General features: G+C 42.4%; 1 protein-coding gene across 4 annotated transcripts in view; it reads right to left on the bottom strand.

Annotated features, from left to right (window-relative positions):
• Positions 1-22,420, bottom strand: part of DIS3L2 (DIS3 like 3'-5' exoribonuclease 2) — a 361,464-nt gene that overhangs the window by 213,007 nt on the left and 126,037 nt on the right. Inside the window, exon 7 of one of the 4 annotated variants that reach the window (XM_067027175.1) lies at positions 18,997-19,055. The exons of the other annotated variants lie outside the window; for them this stretch is intronic. Coding sequence (XP_066883276.1) covers positions 18,997-19,055 — 59 coding nt within the window. The remainder of the gene's footprint in view (positions 1-18,996; positions 19,056-22,420) is intronic. 4 annotated transcript variants of the gene reach the window in all.

Raw genomic sequence — 22,420 nt, 5'->3', positions numbered from 1 at the left:
AAAGTACTTTGGTACAGCCATAACAAACAAAATGGTGGAAAATAGATTCTATTTATTAAATAAACAAATAAAAAAGCCAACCTTGATTTTCCTGGCTTTTCTTAGTGACATTATATAAAGAGTAAAGTACTTAAAGTCTTTTAATGTTTAATTTCCTTTCTTAAAAAACTTATAAAATTCACATTCACCCAAGAAACTGAAACCACTAAAGAGGGAGTTAGGCTCTGGACCAGAAGTATTAAAACCACTCATGAAAAAAAGCAGCAAATTACAAACTTCTGAACATTTAATATTTTATATTTTCATGCGTTACATTAGATTTCCCCCACAAAATATTCTTATCCAACTCTACTGGAGTTTCTGGATTCTAGGGGTCACAACCAATTCATGTGGGACCCACTCCAGCTAGCTAAGAGAGACTTGTACTTATCATCATTTAGACATTACCAAGGCCAAAATAAATAAATAAATCCTTTTCAGGACTGGCTCCCTCTTAGCAAAGGCTCAGCTAAAAGCCAACTTTACTCTGGGCGTACTCTGGAAACACTGACATGATCTGACCTACTGGGGCCTAAGAACAATCAACTCTATGCTTTTCCATCTGTGCTAAAATCTACCTACAATCGTGTGCCCACTGAAAGCAGAATTCTGTTTTCTAAAAAGAAAAACAAATGAAAACTTTCCCATTGTCGAACACCCTCTTTATCACCCTGTAAAAGAGGGACATCATCCAAGTTCATCTTTTATTTTAGACCAAGTTCAGGATTCCAAAATCATCAGATGCTTTCAGAACAACATCTTTTATACTCTTAGGGAGAAAAAAAACCCACACAAGTGGTTGACCAGTTCCAAAACATATCTTGCCAATGTGTTCTACAGAACAGGTAATTCAGGAAAGATTAGGAGGCTGGAATTACCATGAACAAGTATACTCTACCTAGACATCTGATATCCGAGTTTGGTCTCAAGAGCTGGCACTCAAGACAGGGTAGTGAGGGTTTTTCTGAGACAGCCCAAATCCTGGGCATGCAGCTTTCTGTAATGGTCACTGGTGGCTCCGTCTTAAAATGACTATTGCTTCAGATTCCATGCCAACAACAAGCAAGTCTTCTGTTCCAAAGGTTATGCCAGGTTGCATTCAAAAAAAATAGAAGGCAAGCCATGGAAGTGGGCCCAGTTATGATTTTCAGAGATCACACTTGAACATGACCTTTTCAGGTTCTGTGTTCATAAGGATATATATCCTGGCAGAAATCAGGCTTTATTCAGACAAAGATGCACTCTAATAAATTAAACTGAAGCTTGTAGCCTTACGCGTGAGCACCACAGATACGTTCAATGAATGTGAAGAAACACACGACCAGTTTAGAAAAGCGAAATCACCTTAATAGGTTTCCAACAACTACGTCTTGCCACACCGAGTAGCAAAGTTGTCAATTTAATGAGAGAATCTATTGCATTGTTTAATCACAAGATCATTTGTTTCTTCATTTATACCATGTTATTTACTGAGCACTGGGCATTGAGGATTCAGTGTGAATAAAAGAAAGATGATCCCAGCCCTTATGGAACATACCGTTTAATGTTGGAGTGATATTCAATAAATAAGCACTCAATAAATATAGAATTATAAACTGGGATGAATGCTGAGAATGAAAGAACAATCCCAAGGAGGAAGAGATGAGAACATATGATTTAGATTAAGACGTCGGAGAAAGGCCCTGTGTGCGAGTGACATTTACGCTGAGGTATGAGGATGGTGTATGCAGGAGTGAGGAAGGGGACAAAAGACCCCGAGTGGGGAATGGTACTTGGGAAGGGGTGGAGGTGGGAAGTCCTTGGCACGATCCGGAACAGAAAGACCATGTGGCTGGAGTACAGTGAGCAAGAATGGGCGTGGCCAGAAACGAAAACGAGAGGTGGACAGGAGTCGGGTCAGATGGGGCCTTGCAGAAGGGAAGAATCCTGAGTTTAAACCTACATACAATAGGAAGCTGGCCAAGGATTTTGTTCAAGAAAGTGACCACCTAACCTGAGACTCGGCCAACCTAAGAGGGGATGTTGGGAGACCAGTTAAGAGCTATCGCAAAAGTCCAGACACAAGACGATAGTGCTACAATACAAGCACTGGAGATGGAATCAAAAGGATCTATTTAAGAGATAGTTTGCAGTTGAACTAATAGACTTTGGTGGTAATTAGATGTGAGAGTTTAAGGATTATTAGATATCAGAAATAAAGGATTACTTCAAGCTTTCTGACATCTGCAGCTAGGCTGATGGAAGCGTTACCGGCACAGGAAAGACTAGAGGAGGCGGTGAAAATCAAGAGTTCTACTTCAGAGTTGGTTCTACTTGAGAGGCCACCTGTGAGATCTTCAAGTGATGATACGGAGTAAGCAGTTCCACGTGAAGACCTGGAACTCAAGAAGGGAGATCTGCACTACGGCTCTAATTATAATTTATATGCCAAGAACTTCCATATTTATAGTTTTCCAGCCCAAGTTGCAGAGAAGAAATTCAAACCCAAGTCTCTTCAACTACTAAGTTCCTGAAGCTCTTCCACCGATACATGCTCAAGCATGAAGTAATATGCTGTCGGTGTTAAGGAAATAAGAAAGATTCACTGAGGAAGTGAGTTGGGCTTGAAGGATATACAGCTGTCTTAGAGAAAGGAGTTGAAGGGCATTCCAGGTAAAGGCCAGCACTTGTACAATGGCCCAGAGCTGTAAAAGAGCCTGACATGGTAAAGGATTAGTAAGAGATTTATTGTAGCTACTAACAGGCTGAGGACGCAAGTGTTGGGCAGGAAGGGACTGGACGGGGAAAGGAACGAAGCTGGTGCGGACGTGGGAGAGGCCCTGCGGCAGAAATTCTAGTTACCGCCCAATTTATCTATTCTCTTCTTTCCTACTAAGCAGAGCTCCGATTTTTTTTTTTTTTTTTTTTTAGCTATTATTAGTTAGAAGACTACATTCCTCAGTATTTTTGTAACTAAACATGGCCTAGATGTCTAAGTTTTAGCCAATAAGATGCAGGCTAAAGTGTTGTGATTTAAAGGATGGAGGTACAGCCTTTCCCTCTTCCTCCTTCCTGCTGGCTGGAATGTGGATGTGGCAGCAGGACCTCAAACACTCATCTTGGTCCTGGAGGCTACAGGACAACAGTGCATTCTGCTGTGCACAGCAGCACAGCAGAACTGAAGACTGTGGAGCTAACCTATAAGCCTTGACCTGCCTACCTCTGTTCTTTTCTGTGAGATAGAAATAAACTTTCTTGTTTAAGCCATTGATATTTTAGGATTTAACGCCACTCTCAGCAGAACATACTTCCTAACACACAGGTCCAGACAGTGAAACGGATAAGCTTGGATACTATCCTACAAAGCACTATAAAGGCCAGGGACACATACATTTTAGAGCTACGAATTTGGCAGCGTTCCCGAGTGGAGAGACAAGAGTAGCAGAGAGCTTAGGAAGCTGGGATTACAGTCTAGATGAGACGCAATAAGAATCTAAATTAAGACAGTGGCAGCGACAGTGAACAGAGGCAAGATTTGAGAGAGATTTATGAGAAGGATGCTGCGAAATGTGTCTCCATCACTATGAATGACTTAGTACAAGAAAATGGGCTTAAGTTAAAAGAGCTTTGGCTTGACTCTCAGGGAAAATGCTTTCACAGAACGATGAAACTCCCTGATGAATTACTAGAAGAGGGGAGAGCTGCCGGCAGTCCTCAACTAAGGGAAAGGTTATGTTTCCCCACAGCCTGCAGCCTGCCGTGCTGAAGGCAGAGCCGGCCCCATGCATTCTGTGGCCCCTTCCAGTTAAAAATGTCCAGAAATGGGCTTCCCTGGTGGCGCAGTGGTTGAGAGTCCGCCTGCCGATGCAGGAGACACGGGTTTGTGCCCCGGTCCGGGAAGATCCCACATGCCGCGGAGCGGCTGGGCCCGTGAGCCGTGGCCGCTGAGCCTGCGCGTCCGGAGCCTGTGCTCCGCAGCGGGAGAGGCCACAGCGGTGAGAGGCCCGCATACCGCAAAAAAAAAAAAAAAAAAAAAAAAAAAAAAAAAAAAAAAAAAATGTCCAGAAACTAGTGACTACCAAAATTCTTCATCTGAAAAACAGAATTTTCTAAAAACTGGACACACTACAAATATAATATAAGCAACTGCTCACTATGTTCTCCTAAAAAAAAAAAAAAAACACTCTAGGAGGGAAAATCCAGTAAAATCCTAATCTTTAAACAGATTACCTGAAACTTCTATTTTAAACATTCAAAAAGTAAAACACCATGGTTTGCTGGAGTTGGCAGTGCCACTTCCTTAAAAATGACTTTGATTTGGCCTTCTCATACAGAAAAAATGGACTGACAAGGCTGATGATTCTTAACACTTGACAAATTCATCAGGTTTTCAGATGGTTGGACTATGATACTAAGTGAAGGCAATGTGAAGAAATAAGCAAGGAATTGGGCAAAACGGTGTTTCAATCTTTCCAATTAAAAGAGTGACAAACTCTGACAAATCCAAGCTTCCTCATCTCTGAATGAAGGGTCACAGAAATTTACAATTTCCACCAAGAACTCAATGAAAACTGTAATATAAATTGGTCCAAGAAAACAATTCCCCTCAGATCTCTTAAAATCAACCAACAAGGAAAAGTTACTTTCTGGGCCCCTCTCCCCAGTGAAATGTAGGCATGACAACACAAGTCCTCAGAGGGCAACGTAACGTTCACGTTAGAATAATTTTCTGGATGTCCCTGGTGGTGCAGTGGTTAAGAATCCACCTACCAACGCAGGGGACACGGGTTCAAACCCCGGTCCAAGGAGATCCCACATGCCGCCGAGCAACCAAGCCCGTGTGCCACGACTACTGAGACTGTGCTCTAGAGCCCGCAAGCCACAGCTACGGAGCCCGCACGCCACAACTACTGAAGCCCGAGTGCCTAGAGCCCGTGCTCCGCAACAAGAGAAGCCACGGCAATGAGAAGCCCGCGCACCACAATGAAGAGTGGCCCCTGCTCGCCACAACTAGGGAAAGCCCGGGAACAGCAACGAAGACCCAACTCAGCCAAAAATAAAATTAATTAATTAATTAATTTAAAAATAATAAGGAAACAGTCTCCTGTGACTATGGAAAAAAAAAAACAACAAAGAATCATTTTCTGTCCTGCAAGTTTGCCAGCCCAAGCAAATTGCTCACTCTGAAGTAAAGCTACTGCAATTGTATGGTGCCACAGAACGCCCACAGTGTGTTCACATACAGCACCTCATCTGATCCACACCGTAACTTCACACAACAGGTAGAGTGGATAGTTATTCCCGTTTCACCAAGGAAATGGAAGTACTGAAGGGGTAGAGCCAGCCGATGACATCATTCAGGGATCCTGGTGCTAACTGTGGCAGCCTCCTCCACACAAGCCAGAATCAGAGCATCATGGGAAGAGCCATGAAAACCTACATCAAGATATTGCTTATGTGGCCGTGGGACTCCTTGAAATTCTGGCGTCAACTCAACGAAGGTTCTGAATATCTGTGGAGTGTCAGGCACTACAAATGACCCTGGCTCTGTCCTTGGAAACTTGTGTACTAGAAATGAACCAAAATGCAAACAATACTGAAGCACATGGAGTGGATGACTGCTGGCAAGCAGTGTGCCCAAAGGCAGTGAGAAGGGAGCCAGGGAGTGTGACAGTGGAGCCCCGAGCTAAACTGGGAAGGCTGAGTAGGAGCGGGCTAGATGCGTGGGCCTGGGGAGCATTCCAGAAAGGAAGACCACGTGTAAGGCAACTAATCTAGGGTAAAATGACGGGCTTCCCCGGTGGCGCAGTGGTTGAGAGTCCGCCGGCCTATGCAGGGGACGCGGGTTCGTGCCCCGGTCCGGGAGGATCCCACATGCCGCGGAGCGGCTGGGCCCGTGAGCCGTGGCCGCTGAGCCTGCGCGTCCGGAGCCTGTGCTCCGCAACGGGAGAAGCCGCAACAGTGAGAGGCCCGAGTACCGTATAAAAAAAAAAAAAAAAAAAAAAAAAGAGTAAAATGAGAAGGACAAAGGTTCTCTGTGTCTAAACATGTTGAGGGGACCAGACCACGAAAGGCCTCACATGACATGCTGAAGAGAATGTATTTTACGTTTTAGGGATGGAAAGCCATTGAAAAATATGAGAATAACATAACCAGAATTGTACTTGATGAGGAGTCAAGGGTCAGCCTATTGCTCCTTTGAAGATAATCTGTCTTTTTCTCTAGCTGCTTTTAAGATTTTCCCTTTGGTTTTCTGTAGTTTCATCTTGATGTATCTAAGTATGGATTTTTTAAAAAAATTCTACTTACAATCATTGGTTGTAAATCTGTGGTTTGGTATCTCAACTGTCATGGAAAATCTCAGCCATTATCTTTAAATTTCACCTTCGCTCATTTTCTCTCTCATCTCCTTTCTAGGTCTCTAATTAAACTTATTTAGATCTCACTCTATTCTCTATGTCTCTTACCTGCTCTCTCTGCATTTTCTATTCATCTCTCCATGCTACACTCTGGATAATTTTTTCTTACCGTCTTCCAGTTTGTTAATTTTCTCTTCAGTTTTATTCAATCTTCTGTTAAATGCATCCATTGACATGCTTCTCTTTAAAATATTTAATCAAATATATACTTTTCCTCATCCACTGAGTTTTAAAGTTCATTACTGTTATGTTTGTTTCCAGAAGTTTTGATTCCTTTTTTAACTTGCTATGTCACATTTCATAGTTTCCTATTCTTTGCAGATATCTTCAAGCTTATCTTTTATTTCTTTAAACACAGTAGTTTTTCATAGATGGTAATGATTCCAATATCTGATGACGTTTATGAAGGGCTGTTTCTGTTGTCTGTGGTTGCTGATGATTCTTGCCCTTGGAGTATGGTTTCCTTGGGTGCCTGGTCATATTTACGTGCTGGTTACTGAATAATCTGAGGCCTAGGCAGAAGAAACCTTCCTTCGGAAAGAATTTCCACTTGATTTTGGCAGACACCAGAGGCACAACCAGCCCATAAACCAATTCAAGACTTGAGATTCCTTGGTTGAGCCAGTCAGCTTGAACCTGGGCTGCAACTCCACTAGAGAATTGGTATGTTTCAGGTCCACCACTGCACCCAGTGCAGTCCTTTGGGGTCCCAGCTTCTTGTGAGAAATCTGAGCTTTATTTCTGTCCCCCACAACCGCTGGTCAAACCTGCACTCATTTTTTTTTTTTTTTTTTTTTTTTTGCTGTATGTGGGCCTCTCACTGTTGTGGCCTCTTCCGTTGCGGAGCACAGGCTCCGGACGCGCAGGCTCAGCGGCCATGACTCACGGGCCCAGCCGCTCTGCGCCATGTGGAATCTTCCCAGACCGGAGCACGAACCCGTGTCCCCTGCATCGGCCGGCGGACTCTCAACCACTGCGCCACCAGGGAAGCCCAAACCTGCACTCTTGCATGGGTTTTCCACCCTAATTTTAACCTGGTAATGCCTGTGAGCTCTTTGATGCTTTAAGAAGAAGGCTGGGTTGGGTTTGGTTTTTGTATTTTATCTAAATATTTTTGGTTGTTTCAGTAGGAGGGTGCATGTCTGAATAACAGTTCATCATTACTATCAACAGAAAGTTGCTAGAGTTCGTGTTTCAGATATATTTTTCAGGTGGCAGTGTAGAGCCTAGTGAGTAGTGACAGGAGTTTAGAACAGGAGAGGGGCGGTGGTGATATGTGCAGGAAACACAGCAAGGAAGCTACTGTGATAATGCCCAATGTTACATTAAGCAAAAGCACAAGGGATGGAGAGAAGTGACAGGTATTCTCACATTTAATTTTCTCAGCAACCCCACGAGGGAAGCATTACTATTCTGGTTCTTATAGCAATCAGCTGTTCAAAGAGGTAAAGTAATTTATCCCAGGGTTCATCCAAGGAGATGGTTAGTAGAGATGGCATCAGAACCCAGTATGACTCCAATTCCAAACTCTCCTTACCACAGTATGTTGAGATCTGGGAGAAAGACAGGTGCATGTGGGCGAGTTCCAATGAGGATGGGAGGGTTGCCAAAAGTTTTTAATTCACTTAAAGACCTAGAAGGATTTTAAAGTTTAGAAGATGCCAAGTGATAAACAGCTCTCTAAATAAATTCACTGCTTCCACCCACAGAAATGACAGAGTAGTTAAAAGCATGAGCTTTGGGACTTCCCTGGTGGCGCAGTGGTTGAGAGTCCGTCTGCCGATGCAGGGGACATGGGTTCGTGCCCCGGTCCGGGAAGATCCCACATGCCGCGGAGCGGCTGAGCCAGTGAGCCATGGCCACTGAGCCTGCGCGTCTGGAGCCTGTGCTCTGCAACGGGAGAGGCCACAACAGTGAGAGGCCCGCGTACCACACACTAAAAAAAGAATCCTCCTGCCAATTCAGGGGACATGGGTTCGAGCCCTGGTCCTGGAAGATCCCACATGCCACTGAGCAACTAAGCCCACACACCATAACTACTGAGCCTGAACTTTAGAGCCCCCGAGCCACAACTACTGAAGCCTGTGTGCCTAGGGCCCGTGCTCTGCAACAAGAGAAGCCACTGAGATGAGAAGCCCACACATCATAACGAAGAGTAGCTCCCGCTCGCCACAACAAGAGAAAAGCCAGTGCGCAGCAACAAAGACCCAATGCAGCCAAAAATTAATTAATTATTTTTTTTAAGTCATGAAACTTTCAAAAAAAAGCATGAGCTTTGGAGTCACAAGACCTAAATTCAAACCTGCGTCCTGTGATTCCTGCACTTGTGGCTTTGAACAAGTTACTCCCTCTCTCGATTTCCTCCTTTGGAAATCAGGAATAGTATACATGAGTTATGTTTACACGGAGTGCCCCGGGACAAAGTACTTTAACAAAAATTGTTAGATATTATTACTAATGTTGTTGTCATGGTTATTATCATTAGCTCTTGGTAGTCAGTTTTGAGTGAATCCAACCCTGTTACCCTGGACACAACTGACTGGAAAGGACTGGTACACAGGGATGGCAACATTATAAAATGGGTCACATTTCCTCATCTGTAAAATGTAACCCATCTTATAGAGTTAGTGGGAAGATTAAATGAAGTTAATGTGTGCAAAAGTGCCACAGTGGCTAGAACACAGCAAGCACTCAATAACTGCTATATAATATATATTTAGATTGCTTGTGCTTTTCTGTATGCTTGGTGAATTCTGTGCAAAGTAAGGAGGGAGAAGAGATGGTGCCACATAGGTAGGCAGAGGCCAGGTTAACGTTACGAAGTTTGGGTTTATCCCAAAGGCAATGGAGAGCTACGGAAGAAAGCAGTCAGGGGACTAATAATGGCTTATGGTTTAAGAAGCTCACACTTGTCGCTATATGGGGAAGAGATTTAGAAGTGAAACCGGAGGCAGAAAGGCCAGTTAGCAGGTTACTGCAATAAATCAGACTAGTAGAAGAGGGAATGGAGGGTTCTAGATAGAGAGGTATTTATTATAAAAGGCAAAACTGATGAGATTATTCAGATGCTAGCTGGGAACTGGAGGCTGGGGAGGTTATAGGCGTGGAGTAAGGAATGGGAAAAACTGCCTAATTTCCTTATAACCAATGTTCTCAAAGTATAGTCCCCTGACCAGCAACATCAGCATTACCTGGGAACTCCAAGAAATGCAAATTCTCAGACCCCACCCCAGACCTACTGACTCAGAAACTCTGGGGATGGGGCCCAGCCATCCGAACACACTTTCCAGGGGACTCTGACGCCCACTAAAGTGAAGAACCACTGCTCTAGACAAATGAGCCATGACCTGCTGTAGGAAGAGCATCTTCAGGCAATCGGGAGGGGATATAAGTTCAGTCGGACTTAGCGAGTATGAGGTGTTGGATATTAGATCTGATGCTTAAGAGAGAGTTTTGGGCTGGAGACAGAAATGAGCATGTCATGTGCGTACAGAGGACAAATGAACAAGTAGACTGGTTCCCTCGGAGATGGTTCAGAATCAGAAGGGAAGAGAGCCCAGGATAGAGCAGTGAGGAACAACATTATTTAAGAAAGCGCAAGGAGAAAAGTTTGCAAAAGAAACTGAGGTGTGATCAGAAAGGTAGCAGAATAATCAGCCTAATGTGAAGTCAGAGAAGCCAAAGAAAGCGTGCGTTTCAGGAAGGAAAGTATGGTCAGCAGTGCAGACTTAGTGACAAGGTCACAGGAGGAAATGGAGTGAAGCAGAACGCCATGTGCGGGGAACGGACTGCGGAGACGAGGGTGTGCACCGGGGCTCCGGAAGGCTGGCTGTGAAGGCGGGGACGGCACAGGGTGGAAGCTGCAGGCGGAGAAAGAACTCACACGTGGTTTCTTGTATTTTTTTTAAGATAAGAGAAGCCTGAACACAGTTAATTACTGATAGGAAAGAATCACTAAAGAAGGTGTGGTTGAAGAGGGCACCACAGAGAAAGGGAGGGGACCCTGGGCAGGAAGGGAGGGGACCCAGAACCCAGAGGGAAGGATCAACCTCAGGCAGAAGGTCAGAGAGATGCCAAGTTCATTGTATAAAATAAGTGGAGGGAAGGAGTCTAGACACAAGCCATTCCTAAGTGAAAAGCTGAGGGGGTTTCCACAGGGGACGGGGGCGGGCAAGAGCTCTGGTTTTTTTGAAAGCCAATTCATCTGTTGAAAAGTGCTGGTCGGGTGGAGGACACCTAATATATTCAGAGCTGGGTTCCACAATCCCAGGGGAGGATCACATGCGAATGGCTTCCCGAAACAGTGGCCCTGAACATGCCAGGCACGGCACTCTATGCATTCAAAATATTAACAGTAAAAAATCTACAAAAGAGTAACTAGTTATTGAGCACCTATGGCACACAACTGGCACCGTGTTTGATGATTCATATGCTACCAAATTTAATATTCTCCAATAATCCAATGAGGTAGGCAAGTATTATCACGCCAATTTCAGAGATGAGGCTCTAAAAGATCATTTAGGAAACGAGGCTCACAAACATCAAATGATAACATGCTTGCTCATGGATACCGGCCAGGAAGTGACAAGGACAGGATTCAAACCTAAGTCTCACCCTCTTCCCATGACGCCACACAACCTTCAGAATTTGAACAGGATCAATGGAAGTGAGGATGGAAAAGAAAACATGACTTTTGAGAGATGTGCCTGAATGATAAGATGCTGGGAGAAGTCAATCAACTCTTGGGCCCATTTTGAGTCTGGGCTGACCATGGGATGTAAGTACGACCGCGTCCTTTACCCAAAGCTGGAGATATGGTTCTACGTCTTGGGGCAGAGGTTGGGAATATCAGTTAGATGATAACAATCATAACATTGTCTGAAAGGAGACAGATGTGTGTAGACTGGGGAAAGAAGGACTTCATGTAAGAGTCACAGAATAAATAAATGAATGAAAAGAAAGCTAATCCTCAAGCATTAAAAGGAGAAAAGTCCCTTCACTACCCAAATTTCCTTCCGTTTTCTAATTTACAGACTGGTGAGAGATGAAGAACAGGGGGACTCGGTGTGTCAGAACTTGGTCACCCTTCTCCCCAGGCTGACCATGAAGATACCTGCAGGTTCCTGAGTTGCAGCTGTGCCCTGGATAGAGTGATTTCCATGCCCAAACCTGAGTCCTTCACAGGGTCTTCTCAGATGGGGCTTCGCACCGATTCCCATGCCCAGCTGTTAACTGTATTAATTACATCATCAACACCGCTTCTCTCTGAGCACTCTCTGCTCCAAATCTTTCTCTTGCCCAGGAGAAACCACTTTTAAATTTCTCTCTACTAAAGCTTTAATTGGCTTTTAGCTTCATGGCTCCCAAAAGACCCAAAATGTAGGCCCACATACTTATGTGCTCCCAACTATAACTGGCTTTAACTTACTAATTCTGCACATTTCCCAACAGATGAATGACTCCTCCAAGTTTAAGTTGACTTCCATCTGAGTTTTTCTTAAAGGGAACAAGCTTGACCTGTTACTGTGACATGATCATTTCAACACCAGAAACACAGTGTTTACTAAAATCTGACTAGTGTGTCTTCACCTGTCTTCCAAAGACTAGCTATCCATCAAAACTTCAAAAATTGAAAAAGGTGCTGAACTATCACAGAGGGTTAAGTAGAGACTGGCCTCACCACCACCCCCAGGCATGGGAAGCTAAAGTAAATGAGTTTTGCTGTGTTTTGAGCCTGTGATCCACATATATCAAACATATCTCTTTCTCATGTTCTAAGTCTCTTAAAGCACATGTGATATTTCATCCTACTGAACATTTCCAACAGGGATAATAAGATCCAGCCCACTGCTTGGGCAAAAGAGAAAGTATTAAAATGCTGCTTCTAAAGAGTCAGTCCTCTTTATCAATTCAGTTCCTATTACCTAAAAATAGGACTCCAAAATGATCATTACCAGGCAAATGAAAACAGACAGGTTAAAGAAGAAAAAATTCTTATAGGCTGCATCATTTCTGAGACCCAGCAAGCCCCCTAGGAATCAGAACAGTACACCACTCAAAAATAGCTAACGTTTGAAGCACCTTTAATGGAAAATTGCTTCTCCTTAATAAGGTAACAACCTCTAGCTCTAAATGCAAATTAGGCAGATCACTCCAGCCAGGTTATACAGACATGGATGAGTCACTGCTTTTGATGCCAAACTGACAGATCTGAAGGTTTTTAATGGATCTTAGGTGGCTGCTGTGGAGAAAAAGGATTCAGGTGTTAAATAAGAAAGCAACTAGTTTGGTTCTTCTTCAGTTTCAAAGAAGGAAAGGAAGGGTAATCTTTTGCAGAACATTTGCTGAGTACAAGACTGTTCTGGGGGTTGAAAGTCGATGAAAGATGAGCAAAAACAGTTATATGAGGGAAATAAAAGAAAATATTCAACCATAATAATATCAGTCATGGAATGTGAACTGAAAAAAGAAACAAGTACCTAGAAAGAAGAGTCACGGAAAGGAAAGATCACACATCTAGTTGGAAGAAATGAGCACAAGCGCATGGGGAAAACATCTTACGGTTGAGTGGACTCTAAGACGGCCCCCAGTGGTCCTCACAGCTCCTGCTCTTCACACCGTGGTATAACCCCCTCCCTTTGAGTGTGGGCAGGACCTACGACTTGCTTCTAACCAACAACATATGGCCAACATGACAGGATGTCACTTCCATGATTACGTTCCGTAAGACTGTAACTTCCACCTTGAAAACAGACTCTCTCCCTTGCTGGATCTGCCATACAGAGAGGCCCACAGCAGCAGCCAGCAAGGAAGTGAGGTCCTCAGCCCAAAAGCCCTCAAGGAACTGAATCTAGCCAACAACCATATAAACTTGGAAGAACACCCTTCCCCAGCAGAGCCTTCAGATGGCTGACACCTTGACTGCAACCTTGTGAGAAACCCTGAAGCAGAGGACCACGCTGGGCCACGCCCAGATTCCTGACTAAAGGGGAACCTTGTTTCCTCTACTCATAACACTTAGGATACAAAATGTGTGGGTTTTTCACACCAAGCAATTCTGCAAGTCTCTGTGGACACCACCTGGTGGCCAACAATTTAATTCAATTCTGATACTAACTACCTGGAATGAGTGCAGACCTCACAGATCAAGGGCTCAGTCCCATAAGACTGCCTTCCCCCACCCCCCACTCCAGACCACAAATGCAAGGAGTGGGCCTCCAGATTACCTACCCTCTGAGTTGGCTGCAAATTGAGGGGGTTCCCATGACCCCATCCTTAGGTTTGAAAATCTGTCATAATGGTTCACAGAACTCAGGGCAGCATTTAACTTACATTTACCGGTTTAGTATAAAGGATATCATAAAGGATACAGCCAAAGAGGTACATAGGAGGCCCAGGGGATCCTGAGCACAGGAGCTTCTGTCCCCATGGAGTCGAGGGGTGCACCACTCCCCCAGCACACGGATGTATTCACCAAGCTAGAAGCTCTCCAAAGCCCATAGTTCAGAAATTTTTATGGAGGCTTCATCATGTAGGCATGATCAAATATTAACTCAATGTTCAGCCTCTCTCCACTCCCTGAAGGATGGGGGTGGGGCTGAAAATTTCAAGCTTCTAACCATAGCCTGAAATGATTAGGATCATTTCACGACCAACCCCATCCTGAAGCTATCCAGGAGTCCACCAAGAGTTGCCTCACAGAACAATAGATGCTCCTATCACCATCATCATTCAGGAAATGACAAGGGTTTTAGAAGCTCTGTGTCAAGGAACCAGGGTCAAAGACCACATGTTAGAACAAAAGATGCTCCTAGCACCGCTATCACTCAGGAAATTCCAAGGTCTTTAGGAGCTCTGTGTCAGGAACCAGGGGCAGAAGCCAAATATATATTTCTTATTATGTTCTACTGACCCACAGAAAATGTGAGATAGTAAACGTGTTGTTTTAAGTCTGTGGCAAATTTGTTACACAGCGATAAATAATTAATACACATTTAAAATGACAGTTGACATTTGAAGGTTAGAGGAATTTTCACAGGAGGAGACAGGGAATTAGGCAGCATTCATGGCAGAAAAGAGGAGGCACAGAGACACAAAGGCAGAAGAGGGAAGTGAGTGCTTAGGAACAATACAAGGCCCAGTTTGGTTGGATGTGAGGTCTGAGTGGGCAGGTGCAAGAACATAGGCTGGGGGCTTCCCTGGCGGCGCAGTGGTTAAGAATCCGCCTGTCAAAGCAGGGGACAGGGGTTCGAGCCCTGGTCCGGGAAGATCCCACATGCCGCGGAGCAACTAAGCCCATGCGCCACAACTACTGAGCCTGCGCTCTAGAGCTCGCGAGCCACTACTACTGAAGCCCACATGCCTAGAGCCCATGCTCTGCAACAAGAGAAGCCACTGCAATGAGAAGCCCACACACCGCAACAAAGAGTAGCCCTGGCTCACCACAACTAGAGAAAGCCCGCGCACAGCAACAAAGACCTAACACGGCCAAAAACAAAATAAATAAATAATTTTTTTTTTTTTTTTTTAAATAAAGAACATAGGCTGGAGAGACAGGCAGGAGACCCCTGGTGGACAAGGACAGCCAAAAAGAGCCAGCAGAGCTCGTCACTGACATCATGAGGTCTGAGAATCTCTACAGGAAGATTCATTTGACACTTCTTGCTTCAAGAGGCAACAGTCTTCAAAAAATGATTTGGAAGAGGGAAGAGATATGGGAACATATGTATATGTGTAACTGATTCACTTTGTTGTAAAGCAGAAACTGACACACCATTGTAAAGCAATTATACTCCAATAAAGATGTTAAAAAAAATGATTTGGAAAATGCCCATAACTAAATATATGCTTTATTCTTTTTAAGGTACTTTCCTTCCATTACCTCATTTGATTTATGCAAGGACCTGTGAAGAAGTCAAGGCAGGTATTTATTATGGAGTTGTTTTTGTTTTTGTTTTTGTTTTTTTACAAATAAGGAAAATGAAGCAGTAAGAGGCCAGAATGACTGGCAAAAGCTTTTGTTCAGTACTTTTTTGTTTCCTACTAGGAGTGTTGCCACATTTTATTGGCTCCTCCTTCCCTGGTGGAGATGCAAACAGGGCTAGCCAAACAGGTTTGGATCCTGGCCCCAATGTACCAGGGTGGGCCCAAGGAGCATTTATACCTAGAAGAGTAGGTGCAGGGAGGCCTGGGTGAACTGCAGAGTCAAGAGTACAATAGTTTAGTCCATATAAGCTGATACCAAAAGAGCTTTGAAATAAGGAAGGTCAAAATGAACATTAGATCCCAAGTCAAGACTATCAAGTTTATACTCAATTGCTGCCTCTGCCTCAAGAAAATGAGTCAGAGCTGAGGGGACTGGCCAAATAGGGGTCAGCTAACTGGGAGCGGAGACGAGAGACTTTACTATGCAGCTGAGCTTTACTCAGGGGCCTAGTAAAAGGGTGTGCAGGGGTGGGAGGCTGGTTCCACTTAAAGGGATATGGGTGACTCATTTATTTTTTAGTTTGTTGGGGTTTTTTAAAGCAGTATCTGAAAAGCAGGGACAATTTTCTACTGCAAAATGTTAAATAAGATCTGTCCTTAATGGTGGAGGTTCTACACCCAGAGTAGGACACCCAGTTCCCTCTCCCCATCCAGAGCCACACAAGCCAGTTTTTTTTCCCCCCGATAGGAAGACTCCAATAGGAATGTTCAACAGCTTTTTGTAAATCTCAACAGGTTATAGCTACCAATACTCCATTAGTCAAGCAAAGATTTCCCCTGACATGTTGCTGCATGACTTGAAAAATCTAGTTGGTAGTTCTCAAGGGAGAATGGGCATTATTTAGAGTGACCCAAAGGGGTAATCAATGCCAGTAAGATGAATCATAGTTCTTCATAGGGGGAAAGAAAGGGTCTCTATCAAAACAAAACAACAACAACAAAACCCACGTGAAACCTTAAGAAAGCAAGTTAAACACTAAGTTACAAAAGAGGCTTCGTTATTCAACTGAAGAAAGCTTCCATATTCTGCCTAGAGGGGTGAACGGGGAAGAGCTACTTGACTGGACCTTCCCTTCTTGGAGTCTGATGACCTGAAAACTAACTTCACAGACAAAAGGGCTCAGAATCTCAGGTCGAGGGAAGCGGGGACGAAGACCTTAACCATCCCCACCTGTAATGATTCTCACTTTCCCAGTTCAATAAACACCAAATTGAACTTTTCTCTTTCAATCCATTCTTGCAAAATAATGGTTAAATCCAAAAAAAAAAAGAAAAAGAAAAAGAAAAAGAGGGGGTCCTCCCTGAATAAAGATTATTTTAAATAATTGTGAGAATCAGTCTTTTTAAATAAAAATAATCTTTAATCGTTTGATATCCACTAACGAAAGAGAGGCATTCCTTCATTTCGTGAAAATACTCATCGCTTCCTTCTTAGTTCTATACATTTTTCTGTTAGGTCTTGTACAAGGCTCTCAAAATCTTTGAGTTGCTTCCCTCCCTCCATCCTTGCACCTGAGTTTACCATATCTACCAGCTTATGCCTTGGTTTTATAGGATAACGACTACTTCAGGTAATTCCAACTGTGGACCATCTACCTCATAATCTCACCAATTTCCTATAGCTTCAACTGATAATATTCAGATCTATAACTCTCACCATCCCTCCTCTGGGTCGATATTTCTATTTCCAATCGCCCACTGGATGTTACAACTTGAGTGTCCCCCAGGTAACTCAAATTCAACATATAATCAGAACCCAGATTCACAGTCCATCTCATACCTGGTCTTATTTTTCTCATTTAAGAATGTCAACACCCATGCAGTCACTAAACTAGATATCAAGTTAATCTCATCCTTGAGCGTTCCTCTGTCTTAAGTCCCATACCTGATCCACCATCGAACTCTGGCGATTCTAGTTCTGCAATATCTTGCCTACCTATCCCTTCTTCTGCATTCCAGCTGCCATTGCTCTCAGTCAGGTCTTCAAGCATCTTCACTAGTCCCATGCCATGCCCCAGTTTCTCCCCTCTTCCTAACAATCAGTCTCCTTTCCTTAACAACCTTGGGTGACTTCCCATTACCCAGATCTCTTAGCAGCCACAGATAACTGGACAAAACTTCACCACAGCCTATTTTTCTAGCCTCCCCTCCAGACTCCCCACCATGTATACTGCACTATTCCCACTGTAGGTATTATTCTACCATCTATCCACCTCTGTGCCCCTGTTCATGCCAAGAATATTTCTGACCCTGCTTCGTCTGGAAAACTACTCATCCTTCAAGGCCTAGAGAGCAAATTGTCTTATTTTCTCTCCCTCTTCCTCCTCCTCCCACCTTCTCCCCCTTCTTCTGTGAATGGTCCCTCCCTCCCTCTGCAAATCTGTTCCTCTTCCCTTTGTGCACTGTTTGTGGTTTCTAGAAGCCTCTGTTCCCTAATGACTTTGCCTCCAGCCCTCACTCCACATGACACTGTTACCCCAGAGTCCTCAAGCTGTGGAGAAAAAAATCTAACGGGTCACTGGCCAGTCAATGTATTGATGTTTCTTAGGTCAGGGGTCTACTCATGATCCAGCTAATGGCCTGGGGACAGGGCAGACTGCATTTGCCACATTAGGAAAGGCAACTCCCATGGAAGGGGACTAAGGTAGTCAAGATCCAGAACACACATCTGTTACTGTATCTCCTCTTATGGAATAATTTCCCCTCAAGGACAAGCATCTGGATTTTACTCTTCATTCACCTTTCTCTTCCTAGTAAGTGGCAGGATGCCTGGCTTGTCACTCCCTCTGTATCTCCTTGGATGCTCTTACTTGCGATGACAGAACATTCAACACAAACTGGCTTATATCTCAAAGGTGAAGTCCAGAAGGAAGACAGGCTTCAAGGTCAGTTGATCCAGGGCCCAGCCCTCTAATGGTTGTAGGGGCCCAGATTTTTTTCTGCTTCTCCACTCTTCTATCCACAGCACTTGGCTAGTCATAGGATAGCTTCCAGTACCAATCAGGGATAAATCTTTCATGTTCACATCCATCAGGAAACTACTTACATCCCAGAATTCTAAGCAGGAGTCACCCTGATTAGACTGCTTAGGTCATGTGCCTATGAGAAGAGGAAATGGTTTGAAGCTGCAACATCCAATGCAGTAGCCACAAACCACATGTAGCTATTTAAAATAAAATTAATTAAAATTAAATATAATTTAAAATTCAGTTTTTCAGTCACAAATTTCAAGTGCTCAACAGCCACGTGTGACTAAGTGGCCACAAAGAAAGTTCTACTGGCAGAAGGTAACCAAGAAACTGGTATAAGGCAACCAAAACTTGGCAGTTGGGGTCAACTTAGTTCCAAGTCCCAGGAATCTGGGCAAGGGGCAGATGTCCAGATGAAAATCTAGGTGCATACAGGAAAGGGAAAGAGGGAAATAGACTCTAGATGGGCAATGAACAATACTCAACATATTCTTTTAGAAAGAAATTAAACTGATCTGGCATGATATGCTCTTCAAAAAATATAACCCATTTGTAGAAACTGTCTGTTGTTATTTGAGGTACAAGGTGTTTTTTTACAAACTCACTAACTTCCTGTGGGACACTGGACATGCCAAGTAACTTCTCTGAGTATCAGTTTCCTCGTCTGTAAAAAAAAAAAAAAAAAGGGGGGGGTGAACTAGATCAGTTGTTTCTAACCTTTTAATCAGAGTAGAATTTTTTACAATACATTTTTTTAAATTAATTTTTGCCTAAGATCTCACACTTTGAAGTATTTTTAGTAACTTAACTGCATCAAAAATTTTGTTACCCTGTTTTTTAATCAAAAACATACAACTGTTAATTAGACCCTCTGATCAGCATGAAAAGTCAATGTTACCATGGTAGGCTAGTATCATCTGTATCAAAAGTAAAATAAGTTGACCTTGCAGTCTTAAAGCAAATGAACTATTTTCATTTAGTGTCATGAAATATTTATAGATAATGTGAAGTACTCCACTGGAAGCCCCGAGGGGTGGACTAACACATGTCAAGGAGAGTTCTTGATCTTGTAGGACTCATGTAGGTCCAGAATTTTATGATTTCTGTAGTAATGCAACTGTGAACAGATAAGACCCTCGTCACTAGCATGGACTAGCCTGACCTGGAAAGTACCAGAGAGAGGGATGAGTAGACAGACTTGGAAGAAAGATTCCAAGGGTGACTGGAAATAAGGAGAAAATGATACCATCACACAAAGATGCTGATCTACATTTTTATGTAGATCTACTAATAATCTACTAAAAAGTAGATTATTAAGTAATTCAGGGAGCCAAGTATAAAGCTAAAAGTGGACAGCCAGCAAGAGAATCAGGAGTGCAAAACTGCAAAAGATGCTAAAAGAACCAGGGGCAGGGCAGATGGCTCCAGAGACCTTCAAGTCTTCATTCACCTCTACTGAGGAGAAGGGCAGGCACACATAGTGACAGACATACTAGAGGCCTGGGAACTTCTGTTTCCAGGTAGCAGCATGAACTACATTTAATATAGATTATTTGCTTCTATTTAAGTTTCTATTCCAATAATTTGGTGTTAAAGTAGTAGCAAGAAGGCTGACAGGCACGTCTATTCCTAGGTGCTGTAAGGAATGGATTGGGGCAGAGTACATTCTATAAAATAAATTACTTGTAATGTTAGAAAAATGTTCTGAAACCCAAGCTCCCTAGGTCTGTTGATACATCAAAGAGAAAATAGGTAGGACTGACTCAATGATAAAAAAAATGAGAAGAGGAGAAGGTGAAAATGACAAGCCAGAGAAAGAACTGGACAAGCTCCGATCATATTTCAGTAAAGAACAAATATTATTTTTTCAAGATTGTTATAATTCATCATGGTTTTCTATCTCTGTTATCCCTTCTAATAACTATGTATTTAACAATTTTAAAATTCCTTTAAAAACACCCACATTTCTCAAACAGCTAAGTATATGACCCAGCAATTCTACTATTGGGTATAATTTCAATTGAATTGAAGACAGGAACTCAGATACTTGCTCACCAATGTTCATTTCACCATTACTCACTATTCAATAGCCAAAAGGTGGAAACAAACCAGTGTCCATTAACAGGAATGGATAAACAAAATGTGGTACATTCAACATAATGAAATACGACTCAGTCATGAAAAGGAATGACATTCTGACACATGCTACAACATAGATGAACCTTGAAAACATTATGCTAAATGAAATAAGCCAGACACAGAAGGAGGAAGATTGTATGACTCCATTTATATGACATATCAAGAAGAGACAATTTATAGAGAGGAAGTAGATGAGTGGTTAGCAGAGGCTGGGGTGGGTGAAATGGGGAGTTGTTTAATGGTTATAGAGTTTCTGTTTAGCATGATAAAAAAAAAGTGTGGGAATAGTACTAGCTAATAGTAATGGTTGTGCAACATCATGAATGTAATTAATGGGACTGAATTGTAAACTTAAAAATGGTTAAAAAGACAAATTTGGTGCTATATATATTTTATCATACACACAAAAGATTTTTTAAATCACAAGAGTTTCTGTTTCTTATAGAGAGTACAGGGAATAGTGTGATAATATTTATTGCTTTCAAGGAGGGAAACTCAGGTGGCAGAAGAGAACAGGTAGGCTCCCGTCCTCTGACAGTCCCTTAAAGAAACTCTTAGAATAGAGGGGTTCTTCAAGGACCTAAATAGATGTCGATGACGCTTTAAACTACATTTCCAATCCAACCTCTGACATGAACTTCAACCTACATTTCCAACTATACATGACCACCTCAGACTTAGCATGTTTAAAAGAAAGTCCTTAGGAATACAAAATAAAGGTAGAGATTACTTACAATAAATTAAAATAGTAGAAATAAGTTTCTACTAAAAATTAAACAGACAAGTCACTTCCTAGTATAATAAAAAATGAGGGGAAAACTGAAAGGTTTGATTACAGATGCAGAGGAAATTAATTGAAAAAACTTCGTATAACTCTATTCTAAAATATTAGAATAGGTGGCTAAAATGTATGATTTTCCTGGAAAATATAATTTTAATTTTGCATTATCAAAATTAATGCAAGAAGAGGGAAAAAACCCTACAGAAACAAATAGTCATTACACATGGAGAAAGCTGCCAGCTAAAGAAAGCCCTAACCGATGTTCCAACCGTGAGTTCTTTAAATGCTTCAAGTATTGAGAATACTTGATCATTCTCAATGCTATTCGGACTGCTCCAAAGCAGTGAGAAAAAGAAAGACTCCCCAGTTCTTCCCAAAAGGTTAATTGAGCCTGATACCAAAACACAAAAAAGACAGCACAATAAGAAGAAACTTCGGACAAATCTCACATTTTGTATTTTAAATCCAAAAATCATAAATAAATATTAGCAAACAGAACTGAGTTACATGTTAAAACATGCTATACACCATGACCAAATGAGAGTCATGGCTGTCTGAGGGATGCAAGAATTATTCAATGTTATGTGTCATCAAGTAAACAAGCCAAAGGGGAAAAAAACAGAAATCTTGAAAGAAGCTCAGAAGGCACCTGAAAGAAAAATTCAATATCCATTGCCAGTAGAAACCTTTAGTTAAAGAAGAAAAAGGACACTTGGTTAACGAGGTCTGAAGCCAACACCCAGCACTGTGCTTGAGGGTTTAATACTGGAAACATTCCTATTAAAGTCCAGGAGAAGGCAATCACCACTATTATGTAATATAGTTCTGAAAGCAATGGCCAGTGAAATGAGGTAATAAATGAGAAGCACAAATTAGAAAGTTAGGGGCAAAATTATTATTTGCAGATAAAATTGTTTTATACCTAGAAAATCAAAGCCACCAACTAGAAAATTATTGGAAATAGTAAGAGCATTCATTAAGGTATCCAGTTTAAAGATACACAAAACAACCCCAACATCTTTCTTATATATCAACGATTACATGTCGGAAATTGCTGGAAAAAATTTCCTTTCAAATTAATACTGAAGAACACAAAATACTCAATGTTT

This window comes from Kogia breviceps, chromosome 2 (genome assembly GCF_026419965.1).
Source record: "Kogia breviceps isolate mKogBre1 chromosome 2, mKogBre1 haplotype 1, whole genome shotgun sequence".
NCBI lineage: Eukaryota > Metazoa > Chordata > Mammalia > Artiodactyla > Physeteridae > Kogia > Kogia breviceps.
Note: the sequence above shows the minus strand (reverse complement) of the source record. Positions and strands in the feature narration are given on the sequence as shown.